Raw genomic sequence first — 23,233 nt, forward strand, 5'->3', positions numbered from 1 at the left:
GGCACGGTGCAAAAATGATCGTGCCTAATGTGATAACGCCCTGAGATAAAGTCCACTTTTAAGTCTTTAAAAAAAGAGGATACTTCTTACCATAAAGATGATGCCTAACACAGCAAGCCAGCGGCGAAGGTTTGACGCAGGTTTCCACTCAAACTTCACCCAACTGTACGGTGTGAACTGGAATGCAATACGCTTTATCTTCCCCCTAGGAGGGACAGAGCAGAGTGATTGTTAGAGATAAACAATTATACCAAAATAAAGTTGGTTATTCACTTACGGTACATAAAGGGCAACACAACCCCACTAATTCAAGTTAAAAACAAATAGTCAAAGACATTCTGTAAAATTAAACATATGTGTAGAGAAAATAATGACATATATATTGTAAAAGCAAGCAGAGAGAGTTTGTGTTTTAACTCTCTAAGTGTGGACTTCTTAAAGTGGGTTAATCACATTTTGAATAAACTAAATCCAGCTTTAGAGAGACAGTTGTTTTCAGTGTTTTCTGCAGCGGGGTTTAAAGTCGTACTTGTATGTAGGAATGTTCCACAGGCCCTGCCACTGGTAGGGCTTCATCGACAACCAGGCCAGGGTCTTCATGCCGCAGTAGATCCCCAGACCATTACACACCAACACATCCATGATCCACTACGGACATAAACATATTTCAACAGAGGATAACAAAAGAGCAATACTCCAGCATAACTGTGTGATCAGTACGGTCTTAGAAATACTCTGCTCCCCCAGATGACACGTGACACGATGAGCATCATGCCTCCTGCTGCCCAGATTCATTTTGTCAGGATAATCACCTAATCAGTCTCATACTTCTACCTACTTTAAATGTCAGTCTTTTTTTTATCTACCGACCTTTTGTGTGTTGATATTTTTATCTGCACAATACTGCCAGAACAACAATCAGCTAACTGCAGGTTTAAGTATTTAATTCCTTTATGTGCTTAGATCCTTTCATATGGAACTCTTCTAAAGATCTAATTTGCATTCAGAGCACAGCTGTTCATTCTGAGTGAGAAAAAAAGAGAGGAGCGGTGTTATTAATACGTACATGGTCCCACCAGCACTCAGAGAAGTTAGGTAACTGGTGCTCCAGGCTGTATTCCAGGAACTCAAACATGACACTGATTATCATACACATCCACCAATCGCGAATCATCAGAGTCTGAGGAAGAGGAGAGAGCAAGAGGAGAGGGTGAGTGGGAGGGGGAGAGTGGTGGGGAGTGGGAGGAGGTCAGAGAGATACCACAGATAGAAACTTCACATTTTTCCATTGTTGCAAATGTAACAGAGAAGAGGAGGGGTCTGTCAGCAGGCTGAAACTGGGCCTATGTCAGAAAAGATTCATCGAGTTTAAAAGACAGACAGATCAGCCTGCTATGATCAGATCCGATTCTTTACTTAGGTTTGATTAAACATGAGTGGGTACTTGTAATCTTACTGAGTCAAACTGAACTCCGCTCTCCGATGTTTTCAAATGTGTGTCATGTTAAGTCATTGGTGAACACATTGTTGTCATTCTCCGCATGCCAGTGGATCATTTTTATGTCACATGGCCAATTGCCTCCAAGACACAGTGACTGACAGATATTTGTTTTTCTAGATTTGAAAGATGGCATGGTTAACGATTCAAAACTTCATTTGTAACAATTAAATCTAGTCAATAAATACATGCAGCTTTTGTTCTCCTGCTGCCTACCTTGATATACCATCCCAGGAAGTGAGCTGGAACAAAGCCATCCATCTTGTCCTGGAGAGAGAAATCAACACGATACATTTAGTTTAAGTTGTCGTCACATAAATAAGAGACAGTCTGAAAAATCTGTCCTAACAAACAATGATATGCTGTATTTTCACATGTTACGTCATCAGGCGAAACTCAAGAGGTTGAGTTCAAAAACACGACTAAAGGCAGATAAATACATTTTTAAAAAAAGAACATGTCAGTGTCTTTCATTTAACTCCGGGATAAACAGCCCATAGCTGCAACAATTAACAGAGTGCACTGAAATATAATCAGGAAAAAAAAACATTATCAGTGAATCAGAACATTTAGTTCGTTTTTGAAGAGCAATGTAAAAACGTATTATTCCCTCGCTCAAGCTTGTCAAGCATAAGGATTGTATAGTTTTTTTTGGTCATGCAGGGTAAGTTGAACATTGGTTGAATAAACAACAATCGCTTCGCCTTCAGCTGTGAGACACTAAAAAGGGATTTTTACTAAACAAATACCAGGGAGATAAAAAGCAGTTTATATAGTGATGAGAAAACGAAGTAGTGGCAGCGCTCCTCTTAACCACAGCTCTATGAACCAATAAAAATCAAATATCTAGTTCTCATCGGTAACAGCATGAGGACAGTGAGTACTGGGTCAGGGTTGCTGAACAGAACAAAACTGGGCTGAGCGTCATGGAGCAAACACAAACAGCCAAGTTATCTACTGTGTTTGATTTTAAACGGCATACTTCATAGTTTCAATGTTTTACTCAGTTCCTTCAACAAGGTTTACAATTTAGAATATCCTGTAACTGCGAATCTGTTTCCTTGACTTTCTGCTCCATATGACATTTAAAGAGGGTTGTTGGGATAGATTGGCTGTAGCTGAGTGGAGAATGTGGTTTGACCCACTCTGAGAGATTGAAATGAGGCCAACAGTAGAGATGGGCTGTGGGTCATGGCAGTGGCAGCTGACTGTCTCCCGAGGGGGAGAAAGACGGTCTGGTTCCACTGACGGGCTATAACGTGCACAAGACACAGGCCTCAGGAGCCGGTCTGCATGCACACACACCAAACAACTGTGTGTTTGAGTGAGAGAGGGAGCAGAGGAGAGAGAGAGAGACAGAGAGGGAGTGCTAGTGTCAACCGCAGCATTAGAGTGTGAACAGATAAAATACTGGGGATAAGAAAGGATTCTTGTAAACTACATACATGCAGATGACTTCTTACAGACTTGTTAAAGCTTCTGCTTTATTTAAGATCTTGTTAATTTGAGGTGTGAATTTTACCATTCTTTCTTAGATATATATATATATATATATAAAAGTACTGTACCCAGTTTATGAATATGTAAGTGTGATCACAGCTGGAATGAGATAAAATGACTTGAAGTAGACTTACCCAGATGTTGTGGAAGGGGTCGGTGGTGTTTCCCGGGTCGTACATGAGGCAGTTTCCTCCATAGTCGCGCTCAGGGAGGGCAACGCCAAGCTTTGGGTCAATGTACTTCATGAACTGTCGGCCATCATGCACAGTCTAAAAGAGTTTAGAAGAGAAATATAGAAGCTGTTAGCACTTATTCTTATCCCTGAAACTTTGCTTTTATGAAGACACAGAGACGTCTAGAAATGGAGCTGTGTATGTCACAATGTCCTTTTCGATCACTGATTATTAGAGAAATCTGACATATTGTCAAAGGTTTAAACATGTTTCAAATATGACACCGAACAAAAAGAGAAAGAGATATAAAATATGATTGTTCAGTTTTACAAAGAAAACCACAAAAGATTGTCCGTATAATTTTAATTGTTGTATCACTTTAATTGTTTGAACAGAGACGTACTGTATATGTGTTTATGTATACTGTATATGTATAAATGTGTTTAAAGGACATTTGTAGGATTGAAAATAGTCTTAAGATTTTTCTTGGAATCAGTTTTTTTGTCCTTTATTGAGTTGTACATCTCTGTATCAACATCATAGTAAATAATTTAGGCTTCCACAAAGCTACATTTTATTCTTACATAAGTAAAGAAGATTGATGGCTTCAGCGGTTTAACGTCTCTGAACAATGTCCAGGCCTGATTAAAATAACTGGGCCAAGCTGTACAGTATTGCTACAGTATTTTAACGGGGCTGGCTCAGAATCGGACGCTTTAATTAAACTTGCAGAGAGCAAAGAGGCTCCAGATGCACAGGGAGAGAAGATTGGAGAGTCTGAACTCTGACCAGAAATCCCACATTTTGGCGGCTGTTTGGGCTGCTTTCTGAGCTGCATTCAAGTAGTCAGAGAGGAGCTACTTTACTGTGATTTGTGAACATGAATAAATCCAGAATTTACATAGTTTTTAAATCAAGGCGATATGGGACTTTTCAGGGCTAACTGATACGGATTTTAGGGAGAGAAAAAAAGAAAAAACATTTTTTTTCTTTGATCTATCTTGAATCTTTAACGATAGATAGATGTAGATATACAGACACATTTATTGTGTCGATCCCTCAAATGCAATTATCAAACACGTGTGGAAAAGATAAATAATTAAGATGATCACTCAATTGGAAAGTAACTGCACATGTACGTGCATCACCGCTCAACCCTCTGTGAGTGATAATGCTTGTTGTAATCCATATAGCGCCCTCTGCTGGTGACAGAGAACTGGTGAATAAATGTACAAATATTGGCACACATTGAAGATAAAATAAGCCGATGCCAATAGTCAGTTCATATGCTGATATCGGCTGGCCGATTAATCGGTGGACTCTAGTTTTTTATAGTTCTAGTTCTTGGGGTAGAGACAACATTTCTAAAACTACAGTAAACACTTCACAAAGACAAAGCATGTGGTGTAATTGACACACTTTATAAAATGCATATTCTTGCTATGCGGTGTGCCCTTGGGTGATAAAGGTTTTAACTTAAATGTTTCAGCCCATCAAGTCTTACATATCATCAGCATACCAACCTGGAAGAGAATAAATATCAGGAACAGCTCGTAGACGACGGTGACACACAGCCAGAATCTCCAGTACGCTACAGAGAGAGGGAGAGAGGGAGTGATGGTTTGATATTTTTCAAAGTGTGTCACCTCAAAAAAAAAAACAGACAAAAAAAAGAACATGTTGAATGACACCCAGCTATCAAATTATGACAAAATGTTTAGTTCTGCTGTAAGGCAAATCAAAGAGCCTGGAACATTTTAAATCTGAACAGAATCAGAGTGATATTTTAATCTCCCTGTATCCATGCTGCTTCTTTCACTCAAAGCATTTGTCAGTAGATGTTTTGGATTGAATGAATTCATAAATCAGATATTAGACCGTGTTTTATTTGTTACCAAGGATTCTGAGATATTAAGTTACAACCAAGTGCAAAAGTCAGAGAGATTGTAAAAAATGACAGTGATTTACAGTGTAGTAAAAAAAATACTAAAGCTCTCATACAGGAACTGGCACTACTTATGGACGTCCAACAAAAGGATCAAATTAACTCCAAATGTTGCTGTACTTTTTTGTGAATTAATGTCTCGAACCAGATTTTTCTGTGACACTCTGAGCTGGAGATCCACGGGGAGGTTACAGGTTGGAACTTTAAGTCCCTCTGGGTCTTTTCCCAGGATACAGATGTGTGTGATGCAACAAGTTTAACAACAACTGAACCAACTTGGCTGGCTCAACAGGACAGGGAGTGTAGCACACAAAAAAACACACTTAAACAAACCCTGCCTTGTCTTTAATTCACACAAGAAGGGACAAGAAATGCAACGTCCAAAATTCTCGCCCTGCCAGGAAACATGCGTGCGAGTGTTTGTGCAAAAACATGTACCACCAAGTAAGCTTGACAACTTTGACCACTTTTCCTTTTTCTCTTTTTTCCCCTACAGCTCTCCAACCAGCTAACAACTCAGAACTCTTCATACAAGCGCCACTGTAGCCCACTTTTCATACACTTTATATGTGATACAATACACTTTATTGTCCCCTTAGGGAAGATTTGCCCTTGAGTCAGGAGCTCCACTGCCTCCACAGTAGCATTATTTAAAAAAAAACAAAAACAATCAAAACAAACAAGAATCCACAGCAGAGAAGCACATACCAATGGAAACCACAAATACCAGAACACTCCAGTATAGCTGGAGACAAACATCTGCATCAGTGCTGTCTCCATGACAACAACTTGAGATAATGCTGTCCCTGCAATTACGTGTTGGGTAACAGCATTGATTAGCGAGGAACACATCATGCTTAACGTAAGTTAAATGTCCTTATCCCGCAACTTCAGCTCACTGATGTGAGGGAGTGGTTCATGTGTTTAGAAAGGGATTATGTCCACAGTTTTTCTTCATGTCTATTCATGTCTATTCACCACAGTTCTCTTAATATAATGTTTTATAAGACCAGGAGAGGCTTCTACATGTGATGGAGATGTTTACTCTGTAATGGCTTCTTTGTTTGCATTTCATTTGTTCTCTTAGGGAACTGATTAGACCTAAATGATGCCAGGAAGAAACCTGACCCACTTTCTTTTACAAATTAAAAAATTGCGTTTAGCTTTAATATCTGTGTATTGATCACCAGCACTCAGAGTCAACATGAGCTTCTCAAATGTAGCGATGGATCAAATTAGTGGTAACTGCTCGCAGGTAGTCTTACCTCTCTACGAGGGAGATAGAAGGAGAAACAATCAATGAATGTGCAATTCTTAAGTTAGGCCCCTTGTCCACCTAGCGTTTTTTTTCTGAGCGTCTTGTTTCAATTGTTTTCAACAAGGAGAGAGCGTTTGCAGCAGCAGGCAGCTCCCCGGAGAAAAGTGCAGATCCCAGCGTCCTTTTCTGAGTGCTACGCCTTTTTGTGCCGTGTATGGTTTTTGATTAAAGTGTTATTCTTACCTGGATGTGGTCTGGTGAAGGGTCCATCTTTGGCTTGAGTAACTCCAAAACAGAGGAACACCAGGATGCTTGCCACAATCCCTCTAAAAAAAACAAGTACAAAATAATGAGAATGTATTTTAAGTTGATGTCGCGATACAGAAGGATCTGTTTGATTGATGTATTAGCGACAGAAAAGCATTTATGTTTGAGTAAACCTGACACATCCATCAACATATGAGGGATGGCTATGTGAATCTGGAAGTTTTTGTTAACGTTTCATGTCGGATAATCCAGAAATCCAGATAAACATTAAAGACTCACATCCCTGATGTCTACATTTTAACTTTTGGATGGGGCTTGGGTATAATTGCAATGCCTTCAAACCATTCTGATGCCAAATTAACCATTAAAAAGCTGCTTTTTGGATTTATTTCAGATTCAGGAGAAACATGTTTAAACACAGGTATTGTGTAAAATATAAAAACAGCAGATAATATAAAAACTGTGAGATAAAACAAACGTGCACTCTTCATTTTATTTGCACTTCATAAAGTTAGCACAATGTTGAAAAATGGTATCCCACAATGCATTTCTTCCCCTCGTGTCGTGCAGGAATGAATTCCATCATTCCTTTCTGTCGACAGAAATCATTAAAAGCTCCTCTGAACAAACATCGGATGTAAGTGGTGTAAATATAGATACAGAGAGCAGGAAGGGGAGTGTAATGTGGCATAATGTGATTTAACATCAATCTGGAGGGGTATCTCAGCAGCTGACCATTATTATTGACCTTATTATAACTCCCTCTGTGTGTTCTCTCAGAGATGAAACACATTTGAACAGGCTGCTGTGATGTGTTGCCTTTAATCTCCGCTGTGTTGACATCTGAACAAACCTGGAGACCAGACGACAACGCTGCTCTTAACTTATAAATGAACAGAAGGCTTAGCAACTGGACACACAATTGGATTTCAGCTTGTGCTTGCCAGCAAAGTGTGAGAGCATAAAGTGTGTGGTTAAGTAACTGATTGTGAGTGTGTGTGTGAGTTTATGTGTGTGTGTGTGTGTGTGTGTGTGTGTGTGTGTGTGTCTGTTGCTGTGATACTAACCAACTAGTCAAAAGGATGATGTTTTAAAAGGAGTGTGAGGGGATAAGTGTATCCATTAGTGACTGAATGCATACATCAGTGAGATTTGGACTGTGTGTGTGTGTGTGTGTGTGTGGGTGTGCGAGCGTGTGTGTGTGTGTGTGTGTGTGTGTGTGTGTGTGTGTGTGTGTGTGTGTGTGTGTCCGAGTGTCCTCTGCTGCCAGGAAGAAGCTCTGGGGTCTTTATCCTGAAGAGCCAGACTGCGCTGACTAAAGCAAATCCTGTTAAGAACCGTCCCACAATCCTTCGCAAACACATCCTCCAATCACACGCTCTCTTTGACACGGACACGCACACATCATTTGTACAGCTTGCTGTCCTTTAGCCTGCTTCGTGTCATTCCAATTAAACTCCTACAAACACAAGCAATATTTCCGAAAAGAAATATGTAACTGTTTCATCACCATAAGACCTAAAATAAGAAGCTCTCACTGTGTGTTATTTAATAAGCATCAGAGTCCTGACTTTGTAGAATATAGAGCTCAAATTTAATCCGTCATCAGACATCTGTGAACCAGATATCAACTCCTGACTGACGGGAAGAAGCAGAGTCAGCCAAAGTAACAAAATCCCACTAAATCCTAAATAAATATTTCATATTATGTTGAAATGGGCACTATGAGCAGTACTCATTTTGAAAAGCACTAAAAGTAGCTGATGTTGTTCTTCTGTGCTTTACCAAAGACGGATGTGGAACTGCTTTGAAATCAGTACATTTGGTGAACTTTCACACACAAAAAGACTTAGGACATTTCAGTTTTTAACCAACTGTAGTTTTAGAGTTAAGGGAACAGACAAACCCATTATTATATTACAAATAAGGAAGCTCTGTCGCTTCGCTTCATTTGGTTTGATAAAACTCTGTTCAGCAGGATCAGAAGCAACAGCCACAAACAAAACAATCCACAGCCTCAACTCTGACCTGACATACACACAGCACATCTGACAGAGTACTAACAGCATTCAAAAATAAGAATCCACCCACAATGTAAACATTTAAGGTGGTATGTAGAGCCGGACTGAATATTGGCAGATACTCAGCATATATTGACTCGGATGGTTTTCATAATCAACTGCGAGATCTTGGTAAACACTGCACATTTGAAACAAAGAAATCTGAAACGGAACCATTTTGCTGCGGCTTTATGACATTACACCAAGTGGTGTTAAAGACAAGATTACAATTGGGGAATTGTTGGCCTTGGTTTCGTCATGTCAGCTATAATCATCACCAAATGACACGACCCTTAAAGGACAGAAAAATGCACATGAAGTCCTTTTCCTTACGTTTCACCGATAGGTTATTGATTTATGATCTTCTTGCTGTGATGTATCAAAATGTGAACCCTGCATGGCTCAAGATTAAGGAAGCACAATTAGATTGACTTTGCAATGACTAGTCCTGATTACTTAGAAAACAAGTTTCCTCTGTGGTTTTTAAGGAAACAGAGGAAGTGACATGTGCAGGCATCTGACCTCTTGGTGTTGAAGGCCGTGTCCTGCGGAGTCTCTTCCAGCAGCGTGACGTAGACCAAAGCACAGGTCAGGATAAACAGCACTGTCACAGTATGGGCTCGCCTGCAGAGAAGGAGAGAGAGGATGGAAAGAGAGACGCAGATTAATACGATTTTCTGAAGAGGAAACTTAAAAAAGTTAAAGAATACACCACTGAAATGTGAGACGGTTTTGCAATAATAATTCAACTCAGCGTGAGCGGAGAACTCCATGGTGGGTTAGTGAAACAAATGTCTTAGACAAGCTTTTAAACCTTGTGTTTGTTACTGAATATCTTTGTTTCTGAATATCTTTGTAACTGATAATCGAATGTTAACACAAAGAAAGAAGTTGAGATGAGATAAAACGCTTGAGCTGAATCGGATACTGATGGGAAACTGGAGCTCTCTCAGGAAAAATGTAGCAGGAAGAAGTTTAAAAATGGTTTGCAACAAACAAAACAAACACAGGGGGTTTGAATTTGATGAGTAACTTCCGCATATTCTTACAGACTCAAGCTTCTGTATCAATTTGCCTGATACCAACATGACTATGGACTGTGAAAATCCACTGTTTTAATATGTGTATACGTTTGTGGGCTTAAGTTTGAAGGCCAAGATAATGACCATACAGGCTCATATCTGTCATATGACCCATCAGCAGGGAGCACACTTTGGCCTTTGTCGTACAATGGTTACATAGTATAGTGGTTCAGACTATCTGTGGGCTTTATCTTAACTTAAAGGGCAAAGTTTAACCATCCACATACTGGTATGAGTCACAGGGACATATGGTATTCATAGGAGGATCCCTGAAATCTCCAATCAGAAAGAGGAAAAAGGATTAAGCACTCCGATCGCATTTGGGAGGTTGTCAAGGACATAATTGTGAGAACATTTTTTAAAGAGATGATGGAAAAAGCCCGTTCAAGCTTTGACATTTAACTCTGGATGCTCAAACTGATCCATCATCAGCTTATTTTTTACAGTATCCCACTGTCTTCATCTTCCTCTATCCTGCTGTCCTTCGTGCTCACGTAACCCTCATACATGTCATAAGCGCCATGTTGAGGAGTCATGAAGTGTCGACGTCATAGTGAGTCAGAGTGCCAGGGAATCTCTATAGAGCATATTTTCTTACTGATTAAAATGTCAACATTTGGCACAGATGATTCGATAACTGTATCATGCGAGTCTGGACAATGATTAAATTGCTGTATTGATTTCTTGTACTACCCCATTTTTCACTATTGAATTTCTCAACAAATACTTTGCTAGTTGCTCGTATGATGTTTCTTAAATCCACCAAGACAGTACAATGAATTTGTGCGGTTGTGGAGCAAAGTACGTTAAACATCATAGGATGTCATTTGGGCTGTGGGGAAACAGTGGCTGACATGTTTTAACCATTTTCTGGACAAAACAACCATCCAATAAACAGAGACATTGGCAACACTACAGATACATCTAAATCAAGATTAATAATTAGTTTTAGCCATAGAGTTACCAGTAACAGTATTCTGGATTACATAAAGCAATCCATGGGTTTGGGTTCAGGATTGATTTTTGCACATTTAAAAGGCTTGACCTATTGTCCATGTTGTGTTTGTTTGTTTGATTGGGGTTATGTCAGCTGTCAGAAACACTCCAGTGAGCTGCAGTTTAAAGAACCAGCTTGCCGAGTGAGGGCCCTGGGAGGGATCTCTCACACTCACGGAAGTAAATAAACTTCATTGGAACGTGATCAATACATATTAGGACCAATGTGGCATAAACATGCCAGTGCTCTCTTGAGGACAAACTAAACATAACGGAACAATCCCTCCCTCAGCTTGTCAATCTGGCAAAAAAAAGGCTCAAACATGAATGTCCCCCTGAGCATGCTCTGAGACATTTGCATGACAGAACTACTCTCCAGAGATAGGAAATGCAGTCATCGAGTTGCTTCAGACAAATACATGTTTCATGTTTTATGACGTTAAGTAAACAATAGGCCGTATAGTGTGGCTCTTGTGTTTTTAATCGTTTTGGAAGAGCAAACAAGATCGCTGCCACGCAGTCATTAGCTATTTAAGTAGCAACACACACAACAGGAACCACTTTGTCATCAGAGATAAAAAAAACAACAACACCAGTCTTACTATTTCAGGGAAACTAATAATGCTTTAAAGCTGTGGTTCAAAAATGTATTATTTGTAATGAGGCCACAGCTGTCATCTGACAAACTAAAGAACGTCACCCCAACCCAGCAGCCCTTTGGCTCACAGTCTGAGTCACAGGGATGGTGAGCCAGGTGTCGTAAGCATGTTCCCTCCTCGCTCTAGCTCCTTATCCAACCTGTTTGGCAGGAGACACAAGGGAGGGCCTGGCTTCTCTCTTGCCTGACAACCACGCACCACCACCAGGGGAGGAAAAGATGCAACGGAAATACCAGCCTTTTGTAACTGAGCAACAAGCTTAACTTACACCAAAATTCAACACGTATATTGAGGTTGAGCGTCCAGAAAATATCCCGTTAACAATCAAAGCATGTGCAGGAAAATCCTGTCCTGAGGCTGAAACAGGACTGAAGGTGGAAACAGCCTCGACGAACCTCTTTGGACCGTTTCCCCCGGATGTGTATTTATTGAATACAACATGCTTTATTGTCTTTGTTTGAGCACAGCAGACTCCATGCTGTCTGTATGTTAACAGCAGCAGATTTATGGGCCTTGTGACAGTTAGATAACAACAAATCCAGTTATGAACTCAATTTTCCTTTGAGTGGTGTTCCCACAAGAGTTCTTGTCTTAAAAATACATTTAAAAATAAAACATTTTCCAAGATATTTTTAGAAATCTAAAAGCTTTGTCAGAAGTGTCCTGGAGCTGAAATGAGTGGGCAGTAATGCTATTTAAGGGAAAACCAAATGTGGTGCGCCAGCACAAATGTTTGCTTGATCAGACTGTGTGCTATATACGGTTAATCTGAGCTTTTCCGCTTTTATCAGAAAAAAACACCTTCTTCCCCAATTTTATTTTGGGCTAATGAGGCACATTGCTTGACACACAGTTACCCTTCTGAACGACCAAAGGAAGCAGCCGACAACAGACAGCTCTTTGGTGTATCGCCTCAACACTGCAGCCAGTGTGCTTCTGTACAGGCTGATAACAAACCCAGTCGGCTAGTTAAAGCTAAGGATGCATTGTATGCATATTAGCCTACTGAAATATAGAAATACAAGATTACATATTGTCTGATATGTAGCTGGTAATGATTTATTTCCATTTTCTATGGTGTGGAAAAAGATACGGAAGTGAAAAAGAAGTTCAGCTGCGCAATTTTCATTGGAAGGCGACATGACTTCAACGTGCAATGTTCTGCAAGACTTTCAAGTTATCTCATCAGTATACAGTCGGCTTAAAAATCCTTACCATGGCTCACTACTAAAATAAAAACTGGCAACAGGTCTGCAAGTTGACCACAAGGTAAACGATAAAAGCACCAGTGACTTTCCATATCAGTATTTTATCCTATCGTGACAACCTGGAGTTGCCAACCAACCACTGGGAGGCCTAATGTAACTCTTTAACAGAATTCCAACACGCACAGGCAGAGAAAAATATGTAATATGTGATAACGTTGTTCAGAATTGTGATGATATGACATTAATAAAATAAGCTAATTTTGGAGCTTGCATAATAGCCATAACCTATAGTTCTTATGCCAACCTTGTTATTAGCATGTTTTACATAGAAAGGCTTGTAGTTTCTAGTTGTTATTGTGTTTCAGTCTTTTATATCTTGTTATTGGGAATGGTCAAATCAGGGCGATGAAAAATACAGCCAATAAGCAGAGCTGGTCATTTGTGACTCAACTAAGCTAGCTGAAGTCAAGGACTTTTTAAGTTTGGAACAATTTCTCAGAATTGAATCTTTTTAGGTAGCTAGAGACTATTTTAGTGTGCGCAACAAGCTGAAACAAATGCAGATTAACACAACAACTCTGCATTGACACCTACTTCCATCAGAGTGTGAATAATCAGTCAGAGCTGAAACAGTTTTACACAAGTCATGATCAAACTTGTAGTTTGTAGTGCTGCTTGAAATGTTACTGCACAAGCTAAGCTGTGTTTCTAGCTTTAAGTCAAACCTTATCTACATGGAGTGGCCATATATTTACATATATAAAATCCGTCTTCCTACTACAGGATGCCGCCTATTTTTAATAATCAAAGGTATAGCATCTCTGTCTCCGTTGATACTTCTAGTATAACAAAAACCAGAGACCTGCATGCCAAGGTTGTAACACAGTAATGAGAAACTCTCATTAAAAAGCTGTCTCTCTGGGAAGACCAGGCTCCTCTGCTGTCAAAGATACTGGGCAGCTTAGCAGATTCTTCCTGCCCCCTCGCCTTCAGACACAGAGCAGAGAAGAGAGGTACTCAGGCTTAAATATGCCTGAAGCGACAAGTTGAAGGGTCAGTGCAGCTATATATTAAACATAGAGACAAGAGACAAATGTCACTGTCCCAGCCTTTCCTCATGCCCACACTTGAACTACAACATGCATCCTACACATGGTAACATGCTCCGTCGGTCTCCGTGATTTTGAGTCAGCGTGTTCATACATAGCTCCCTGCTGCAGTTTACTGCATGGACACAATATCTCTGTTGACCTCAAGTGTGTCACGTAACTCTCTGCTGAAGGTGCAGCCTGGGATATCAGCTATTGACTTGTCAACAGCAAGCCCTTAGCCTAGACGTGCATTGTAATCATGCATTACAGCCCGGGGAGACAAAATTGCAGAACACTTTAAAAAGCTGTTGAAGACAAATACATACCTGAAGATTCGGAACAATGTCATGGTATTTGTTAGGGAGAAAATGGTAGTCACATGGGCCTGTCTTTCAGTTCACCTTGAAAGCTATAATACATCCTGCAGTCATGAAAACACTTTTCTATTCTGCAGTGATTTTTTGACGTATTTTCTTAGAGTAAAAAAAAATCAGAGACTGCAGCATTAACTGTGTGACTTTGCACAGTTGACATTGCCATAAAAAATTAAAAAAAAAAAAAAAGAACTCACCAGAAAAAGGTGTTGGTCCCGTCATCAAACACTTCGCTCTCCGAGTTTTTCCAGTGTAGGCTCTCCCTGGAGGTCTGCTTCATCACACTGGCTTTCGTCTGACTGCTGTGATCCGGACTGCCCGACTCGACGGATCCGTTCTTGACCTGCTCGGCGGCGGATGCGGCTGCGGCTGTGGCGTACTTGATTGCGGCCACGCTGCTTTTCTTCGACTCGGACTTGGTCATGGCTTTACCGACAATCCGCCCCCCCCCTCCCCCCTCCCCACCTTTCCTAACCCCTGATCCTGAGCGGTGTGGTTTATCCCAGGGCTCTGCTCCCGTGTACTGTCATCCGCGTCGGCCCCACCCAAGTGACTGTCAGCATCCTGGGGGTGGTCGGGAGGAAAATGAACTGGAGTTAGACCAGGAGAACAACCTGAAAATCACGTCGCTGCTGACCCACCGCCCAGTGATCACACAGTACATTTCAGTACACGTGTAAGATGTGTTAGCAAATGACTTCTTCTCTGTCACCACCTATTTAAAGACAAACTGGGGCATGACTGTAACATGGCTGCCATGGCGACCACTTTACGGCATGTAACCACTGTCGGGTATTTAATTGATGCCCTCTCGGGGTGGTAAACACAAATCACAGTCGTTACAACTGCCAAGCCTCGATGTAAGACAGATTGGCTAACTTCATTAGCTATTTGTAGCTGGCTATTTTCTGACTATTTGACCTTGCTAACAAGTTAACTAACAACGAGCCGAGGTTAAATAACCATTACTAGACCCCGGGCTTTCAACGTATTTATTGGACACATGCTTTGCGTTAAACTCTGTAGTTAAATTCAATTTAAAGTAACATTACTTACCAGTTGAATTTATGTGATAAACGTAATGTTAGTGGCTGAAGTCAGCATGCTAACGTCAAGCTACGTCAATTGCACGGCAGCAATCGTTTTGTTAGTAAGTTAGCAGCAAAGAAAGCCCTTTAAGGGTTTAACCGTGTCTCACTCCGCCTCTACACTTTCTGCCTTTACTGTAGAAACAAAAAGAAAAACCCCGCTCCAAAAGATAGTCTGTGCAGTCGACATCCAGACACATCACATGGGTATAGAGTATGTTTTTTGCTATCGAGCGTACAACATCAATACCAACATCCGGTGTACGCCCTTCACAATAAGAGACACAGATTAAGTATATCATTGAACATGTTTTATTTTGTAGCCAACCGGAAATCGTTCTCCACCATTTTCCCGTAACGTTCGAACCCGATCAGTCTAACCAACTTGGCGGGTTTAGCTGAGGTCGTATCTTACATTTTGTAAGAGTTGATGAGTTAAAAGGAAATGTTTTTGAATCCAGTTGTAACGTTGTGATACACATTCGCGTTCTCAACCACAATTAATGAGCGTGACTGTAAAAACATGCTTTCATCAGGCATGTTTTGGTAATCGGGTGTCGTCACTTCCGCCCGGCATACGCCTAGATGTCTTTTTTTTAATTTAGGCTATTTGTTTTATTATTTATATACACAAACCTCATCCCTCGCTTCCCACCCCTCTACAACATTAAGCCTAGATGTCAAAACATATAACATGTCAATGTATTAGATAGCCTACAGAATAAGAGTTATATTTTCTTAATACAATAAAACATTATGAAAATTAAGCCAACAGACAGTTTTTTAATGAATGATAGGCCTAATGATTTCATAATTTAATTAAATCATTGTAGAGGAGTCTCATATTGCATGATGGGCAACGTGGTTTTTGCATATTCTCAGTAATAAGAGCTAGTTTCCTAAAAAAGGATTCATAATTTTTAACAATGGGCTCATAAACATATTATCGAACTATTTCAAATCATCACATCTGAAAGCAAATAAACTCCTTGATTTCCTGAGGAGCTCTTCATTTTTTTTTAATCCTCATGAATTAAAAAATCCATTAAGCAACACAGATATGCTCAGGACCCACCATGTTTTCTTTAAGCAATCCTACCAACCTATAGGCCTCGTTATAATTGTGAACAATTTTATGATAAATGGTTTGTTATCCAATTTTTTTTTTTTGCATCACCTTGCTTTCTTTTCTTACTGGTTTTACTATTTTTATCTTCTTTTACTTCTTACTGTCCTTTTATTTATGGTTTTATCTCTATTTATGCTCATATCTTAATCTCCTCTTGTGTTTTCACTTGGTAATTTCTTATCTTACTTACTTTGTCTATTTATGTTCCATATTTATATTTACTTTGTATTTTTATTAATATTATAGTTTTGGGTTTTTTGATCCTTTAACCACTTGTTTCTATTTCTTTTACTGCTCTTACCTTCTTATTGCTGTTATCTTTTTATTTGCTTTTATCTCTTTTAGTTTCTTACATATTTTTAAATCTTTGGTCCTCTTGGTCTCAGCTCTTGTTGTTGGGTTCTTGTGTTTCCTGGGTTCTTATCATGGTTCTTGTGACGGTCGGGTTATATATGTCTGTTGGGTATCGTGCACTTTGGGTTCTTTTCTGTTGAATTGTATTTAATAATTTTTAGTATTTTGCATTTGTTTGTTCTTGCTGTTGTTAATGTTCTTCTGTGTTTGCTTTAGTTTGTTCTTGTTTTTGCTGTTTGTCAAAGCACTTTGTAAACCTGTGTTTTTAAAAGGTGCTATATAAAGAAAGTTATTATTATTATTATTATTATTATTATTATATACGACTTAATTAAATCCTAACAGGAAATACACAAGTCTTTTTAAAACAACCTTGCAGCATAATAGTTGCTTTAGTAGCCTACTGATTGACATTAAACACCTAAACTAACTTAATCAAAATGCTGTTAGTTAGGCTACTTATAACCAAACCCCATTAGAGATGTTAGTTTTTCTTTTTTTCTTCGTGTATCGTATAAATCGTTTACTTTGATACTTCTTATAAAAATTAGTTTGTCAATCTAGTGACCTCTAGCGTTGAGTTTAAGCATTGCAATCAAGGGATTGACGCCCTGTGCTCACCTTGCCTTCGCACTAAGGTGGCGTCCAAAGAAACAGAATGTGGTTTGTCCCTTCTGGGCTACCGTAGAACATGGCTGCACGACTGTGCTCCGCTCCGATGAGGAAATCAAAGCATTCCCGTGCATATGCTTCTGGAGAGGTAGTGGAAGCTCAGTTATTATTTTAAGGTGATTAACACTAATGTAAACGTAATAATAATGCATTTTACTTCTGCCAATGCCTCGAACAAAACACTTTCCGCCTTTATTTACAGTGTACGCGTTACACACTGGGCGAAGCACAAATAACATTTTTGTTAGATGCAGTTTCTGTCAGTCAGCGGTTTAAACTCACCACTCTTCCGATGGCTTACACAGATGACGCAGCCTTAAATCCTGAAGGTATGCGGCCACTATCTGTGTCTGTCCGTCTCCAACAGTGTGAGACAACCTTTCTAAGAGCCTTAAAAAATAAAAAGTCCCTGTTGGGCAATTATAACCTTTCGCACTGCATCAACGAGTTCTATTTTCCAAAGATCCTCTCAGAAGATTGTCCTCGAGACCCAATTCTCTATCTGGTAAAACCCCTCAGCTGACAACACATGGCACTTTATCTCCCTCTTGTGTAACCAGAGTTTAGGCCAAAGGTAAAGAGAAAAGGGAGTATCTTTAATTTGGGAACATGTGAAAACAGAACTTCATCAACAACATTGTTGCACTTTTTTTTAGTCTTAATTCTTAACCTATTCAAAGCAATCAGTACAATAATGTACTCCTATTATGCATAAGTTACGCACACGTCGATTTTATTTGTACTACCAATGTATTCACAAGAGTAGGCTATACATTTGAATTCATGACGTACTTTAATGTGTAGGCTACTGTTGGTTTAAAGAGACCATTTTTTTGAGACATAGCCTCTAATACATATCATGACAAGTATGCAAAAACAATTTACTTGTGATCTCTTTTGGACATTGCCTTATAGTCACCTGACCCTTTGAATCTGTTGTTCTGTTAGTGTGTGTGTGTGTGTGTGCGTGCGCTTGTGTGTGTGTTGGCACATAGCCAAAGGCCAAGTTGTCTGCAGGCCGGGTAAAACTCTGAGATCTACTATAGGTCATAAACTGCAGACAGAGGACAGAGGTTTTGTTATTGCGAGAGTAAATGAATGGCAGGAGTTCCCGGAGGCGGAGATTATTTGTCCGAACTTCGAGTTATGACGTTTAACGCCACGGCATATAAAACATTTAGCATTGAAAACAAACCCTTGAGTATTGTAGCTTCTTTGAAGACTTTTATTGTCTTCAAACAAAGGTTATTCTTTGATATTGTGACAATCACTCTTTTGTTAGGAACACAATTTCACAATTACAAAGGAAATTTGAAGCTACAAAGCCTGACAACAAAAAAAAACAAATGTGCCCGTTACAAACTACAGAACGCGACTAAAGCTGGGACAGGTCGAGTTTAGCCATTTTGACTAAGAGCTTCTCACAGCGGCCTTTTCTTGATATCTTTCCATTTAGGTCTCGGCTTCGGCTGAAGTATTACACAAACATTCCAAGAGCTATTTTCAGCTGTTGAACAGGCAACTCCATCAAAATATTTTTTGCACTGACTGGACAAGGGTCAATGCATTTCAGAGCGTGTTTTGGCTGAGACTCGCTGTACTGGCTGCTGGGTGATTGATTACATCAGTGTTAGAAAAGGGACTATAGCTGCTGAGTGAAGAGGATGGGGAAAAAAAGTTTGTTACAAAAATAGTTTCACAAATCCCTTTGTGTCTTACTCAAAGAAAGTCCATTATTTGTTGTTGTTTCATATCTTTATATGTTCACAGCCTTACAAAGGATGCTTTTCTGTTCTACTTTATTAAGAATAATAACTCTACTAGATAAAAGCAACAGTGATAACAGCTGTCACCTTCCATAAAAAATAAGCATGTAGACGTCGCCCACAAAGCCTAGATGTGTCATCATTAATACGTCCAGACGAGAGCAGGGTTTATTAAAAATCAAAGCAGACAGACAGAAATAGCTGCAGGCCTTCACTCGAATAAACATGTTTGATATTTGCTGATGTGGATCAGAAGCTGCTGTCAGAAATGAGTGCTTTACTAAATGACGTGCATTAAAACAGCTGCTTTGGAGAGACAAGAATCAACAGACATGAATGCATATTAAAATATTATAAATGACATCAGGTATCATTTCATTTCTATAATAAACTGAGGTTAGATGGTGTATTTATGTACTTCTCTTTCTGCAGAGCTGGGTTTAATTTGACACCAACATGTAGGCCTAACTGCTTTGTTACAATATGTGTTTTTGTAGTTTACGCCTACCTACTTTAGCAGAGGGGATCATTAGGAAGGAAACGGTAGCAAACTCATTGAGGAAATCACTCCAGCTGGGTGTGTCAAACAATCACCAACTTCAAACTTAAAGGCAGCATGCAGAGAGAACGGTTTTATAGGTGTCACATTTTGCTGCGGGATCAAATGACTGTTTGTCCCTCCTCCTAAGGGCCCTGTGGGGAAGCCTGCAGCTCCTCGAGGACATCAATAGGATCAGATTATCCGGGTGAGGTGGGGGGGTAGGGGGTGTAGCGAAGTACTCAAAATGATGTTTTAGCTTCATAACAACAACATCGAACTGTGGAAGCGACGATAAAAAGAACATAAAATACTTCTCCTGGAGGTGGCCTTACTTTCAAGGAGAAGACGAGAAGAACGTGCAAGTGGGTTAAAATATACTGACCTAAAAAAAAGCATTTTGTAGAGTCATACTGGGCAGACACGTTGTAGGTGCTTCTTAGTCTTTTTTAGTGAAAATCAAGCTTTACAAACCTGCCGAGTGGCTGCATGCATAGTAACAATGCTACATTTGTACTGCATAGAAGTAAGAAAATAAAGCAACAAATACTTAAAACACAACACCTCGTCGACTATAAAATGTTACAGTATGTGAAATGAGATGTTTTCTATTTAGTTTGCTTATTTCTGCTGACTTGGACTGAATATATAAACGGATGACAAATTAAATAACTACATTACAAATGGCAAGTGTCAGACGTAAAAAAAAATATTCACTAAGTTATTTTGGGCGTACCATTTTAATCCTTAAGAAGCATTTTAATAGAGAATGACCGATAAATCAACAGGCCGATAATATCGGCCAATATCAGCATATCAAGTGACTATCGGTATCGGCTACTTTTATCGCAGATATGTGCTGATATTAATAGATTTATTCACTAGTCATAAAGCATTTCATTTGAGTTTCATTGTACTGCACTATCATTTCTCTTTCACCAGCAGAGGGCACTATATGGAAATACAACAAGTATTATCCCTCTCCAGAGTGGTAAGAGGTGATACAAGTCCATGCACATTTACCATCCAGTTGAACACCATCTTTTCCTCATTTTACATCTTTGCTACAAGTGTTTGACAACTGCATTTGAGAGAATAACACAATAAATGTGTATATCTATATCTATATTTCTCTCTTCAGATCAAAGATAGATCTAAGAAAGATATCGGCCAATATATCGTTATATGATTTTTTCTCTCTCTCTCTCTCTCTCGCCCTAATATAGGTAATGGACCCAAAACTTCCATATCTGTCAGGCCCTACATTTTAAGTTTGTTTTTTTTGTATACTCAAAATAATTAGAAAGGACTTTACTTCAAATATACTTTGATTAAACATAACGACAGATCAAAATGATCAAAAAGGTTTTTTATTGAGTTTAAAGTCAGAGATGTTAAATTTTCCTTTAAACCACAAAAAACGTTTCCATGTCTTGAGTCTTGCAGTAAATCATCGTATTTTCGACAGTACCTGCAGCAAATTCAAAGTTTGAAGATCACCTTCAAATACACACTGCTAAAACCTGATTCTGGTCCTTCTGTGTCACAAGATTTTTGAGAGTAGCTGTGTGTGTTTTTTAAAATGCCTTTAAGCCTTCAGGGTATTTCCATTTCTGTCATAGAGCGAGTTGAGCCAGATCAAAGAATCAGAGAGAAGCAGGTCAGAGGGCATCACACTGGTCGACTGACCGTTCCTGCTCCTCTGAAGAATGCTGAGAGATTACCTTCTCTTAAAAAAATGATGAATGAAGACTTTCTCTTTGAATATTCATGGCCTTTGACACAAGACACAAAAGTAATTACTGATAATATCTTTCTGAGAGTCTGCCTGAGGAGCAGCAGCCTTGGGCAACTCTCTGAGTAGTTTAAACTGAATAATAAGGTGTGACACTGACGATAAGTTTCTGTTGAGGCATCAGTGTTTATATGAAGCATGAAAATCTCACTTATGATCAGACTAACGAGCTTAAGTCCTGTTGATCATTGTGACTGTTCATCCATTTATTAACAGAATATTTAACAAAAACTACGAGATTAACATTTATAAAAGTGAACTCTTCATTTCATTCTGCAGATCAAGGAATAACCGGCTTTCTCTGCAGATATATACTATGAAAATGACTCATCAAAAGGCCTCATTCTAGTAGGAAGCACCTTTCACCACTAGAGGGAGACACAAACCAACATATAGAGATTTCTGTCTGCATTACTCAGAGACAAGATTTCAGTTTCAAGATCAGATCCATTATGATGACAATGATCCTCAGATGATTTATTTACCCCCAGGAGTTTATTATTTGAATTAATTTGTCATGCTTATCAAATATCATCCATATAGACTAATGATTTTTCAGTCCTTAAACATGACATTGATGCAGAAATGGGTTTATATTGGTGAATTGAGGAAACCCTTCTCTCTATTGATCACTTTTTTTATCCACTAGTGTGTCCAAGTGATATAAATAAATAACTATCTCTATGTACATTAATTTTAAGCATCACTAGATCACATTTCAAACCTGATGAAAGGAACATTGTTTGTAGAAAACACCTGACATTTAGTGGAGCAGATGCTGACAATCACAACAACCTCTCCCTCATGTGGTTTTACACCCATTTAATCAAAGCATCTGTTACATGCAACTTATTTTTACCCTGCCTGAAGAGATTATTTATTCACCAACTGATCTATGCCCTGATTGGTCAACATTGAGTACTTCTATCATTTGGTAATACTTTGTATCATGTTTCGGTCGATTTTAATAGGTTTCCTTCTCTCTAATATGTTGTTCCTTGATACATTTGTTTTGTAACCCGCGTGTCATGATGGATGTCGATCTTGCTGGCTGCAAACAAATCTACCCACGGGTACATATTAAGTCCCCTGCACCTGATGCAAAACATTATTGTCAGTCCTGACACCCATGGGATTTCCTATTCACACATCACACAATTATTTATTTTCAAGTGTAATCCTCGCTGTGTATTATTGTACCTCTACTTGCTTTCTCATTATTGCTGCAAAAGTAGCCATACAATTGAATAATGTTCTTGAATTACAGTGTCTGTGTATTAGAAATGTATTTATATAAATTCAGAGAGAATGCTTCTGTTTACACAATAAGTAATATAAGTGCAGGCAAGATGCGTTAAAACAATGTGTTGATGAAAAATCTAAAGGAACAGATCTGGTAGTCTGCATTAATGTACACAGTGATAATTAATATGTGACAGTGTTGTATGATTTGCATCGATTTAATTAATTGAGCCATTTCTGTAGAGCCTCTATACAGTTTCATACTGAGAAACACATTTCTGTAGCGTTGATATGATTTGGGGTTCTACTTGTGGAGGATTAGTTTTTTGCGTAACTGCACGTTAAACAAGCTGCAGTACCTGTTTGTACCACCGAGCGTCGCTGTGAGCTCATTTTCCGCTGTAGAGCGCTGTAGAGGCGTTGTCTGACTGCTGGGTGTTTGCGTCTGAGGGAAAAGTCAGGAGACTCCGCCGGCTCATCAGTACAAGCTGTGTTTAGTGATGTAGAATTTATATTTGAAAAAAAGTTGTAGTACCTT

General features: G+C 39.2%; 1 protein-coding gene across 3 annotated transcripts in view; it reads right to left on the reverse strand.

Annotated features, from left to right (window-relative positions):
* ptdss2 (phosphatidylserine synthase 2) overlaps positions 1-17,901 on the reverse strand; it is a 25,536-nt gene extending 7,635 nt beyond the window's left edge. Inside the window, exons 1-10 of one of the 3 annotated variants that reach the window (XM_061035889.1) lie at positions 17,782-17,901; positions 14,309-14,675; positions 9,224-9,325; positions 6,618-6,700; positions 4,695-4,762; positions 3,133-3,267; positions 1,715-1,765; positions 1,067-1,180; positions 530-648; positions 91-205 (exon numbers count right to left, since the gene is read on the reverse strand). In XM_061035889.1, the coding sequence (XP_060891872.1) occupies positions 91-205; positions 530-648; positions 1,067-1,180; positions 1,715-1,765; positions 3,133-3,267; positions 4,695-4,762; positions 6,618-6,700; positions 9,224-9,325; positions 14,309-14,535 (1,014 nt within the window). In that variant the 5' untranslated portion in view covers positions 14,536-14,675; positions 17,782-17,901. The other 2 variants (XM_061035887.1, XM_061035888.1) reach the window with 2 other exon arrangements.
* Positions 17,902-23,233: the final 5,332 nt, after the last annotated feature.

Source organism: Labrus mixtus, chromosome 4 (assembly GCF_963584025.1).
Source record: "Labrus mixtus chromosome 4, fLabMix1.1, whole genome shotgun sequence".
Lineage (NCBI taxonomy): Eukaryota > Metazoa > Chordata > Actinopteri > Labriformes > Labridae > Labrus > Labrus mixtus.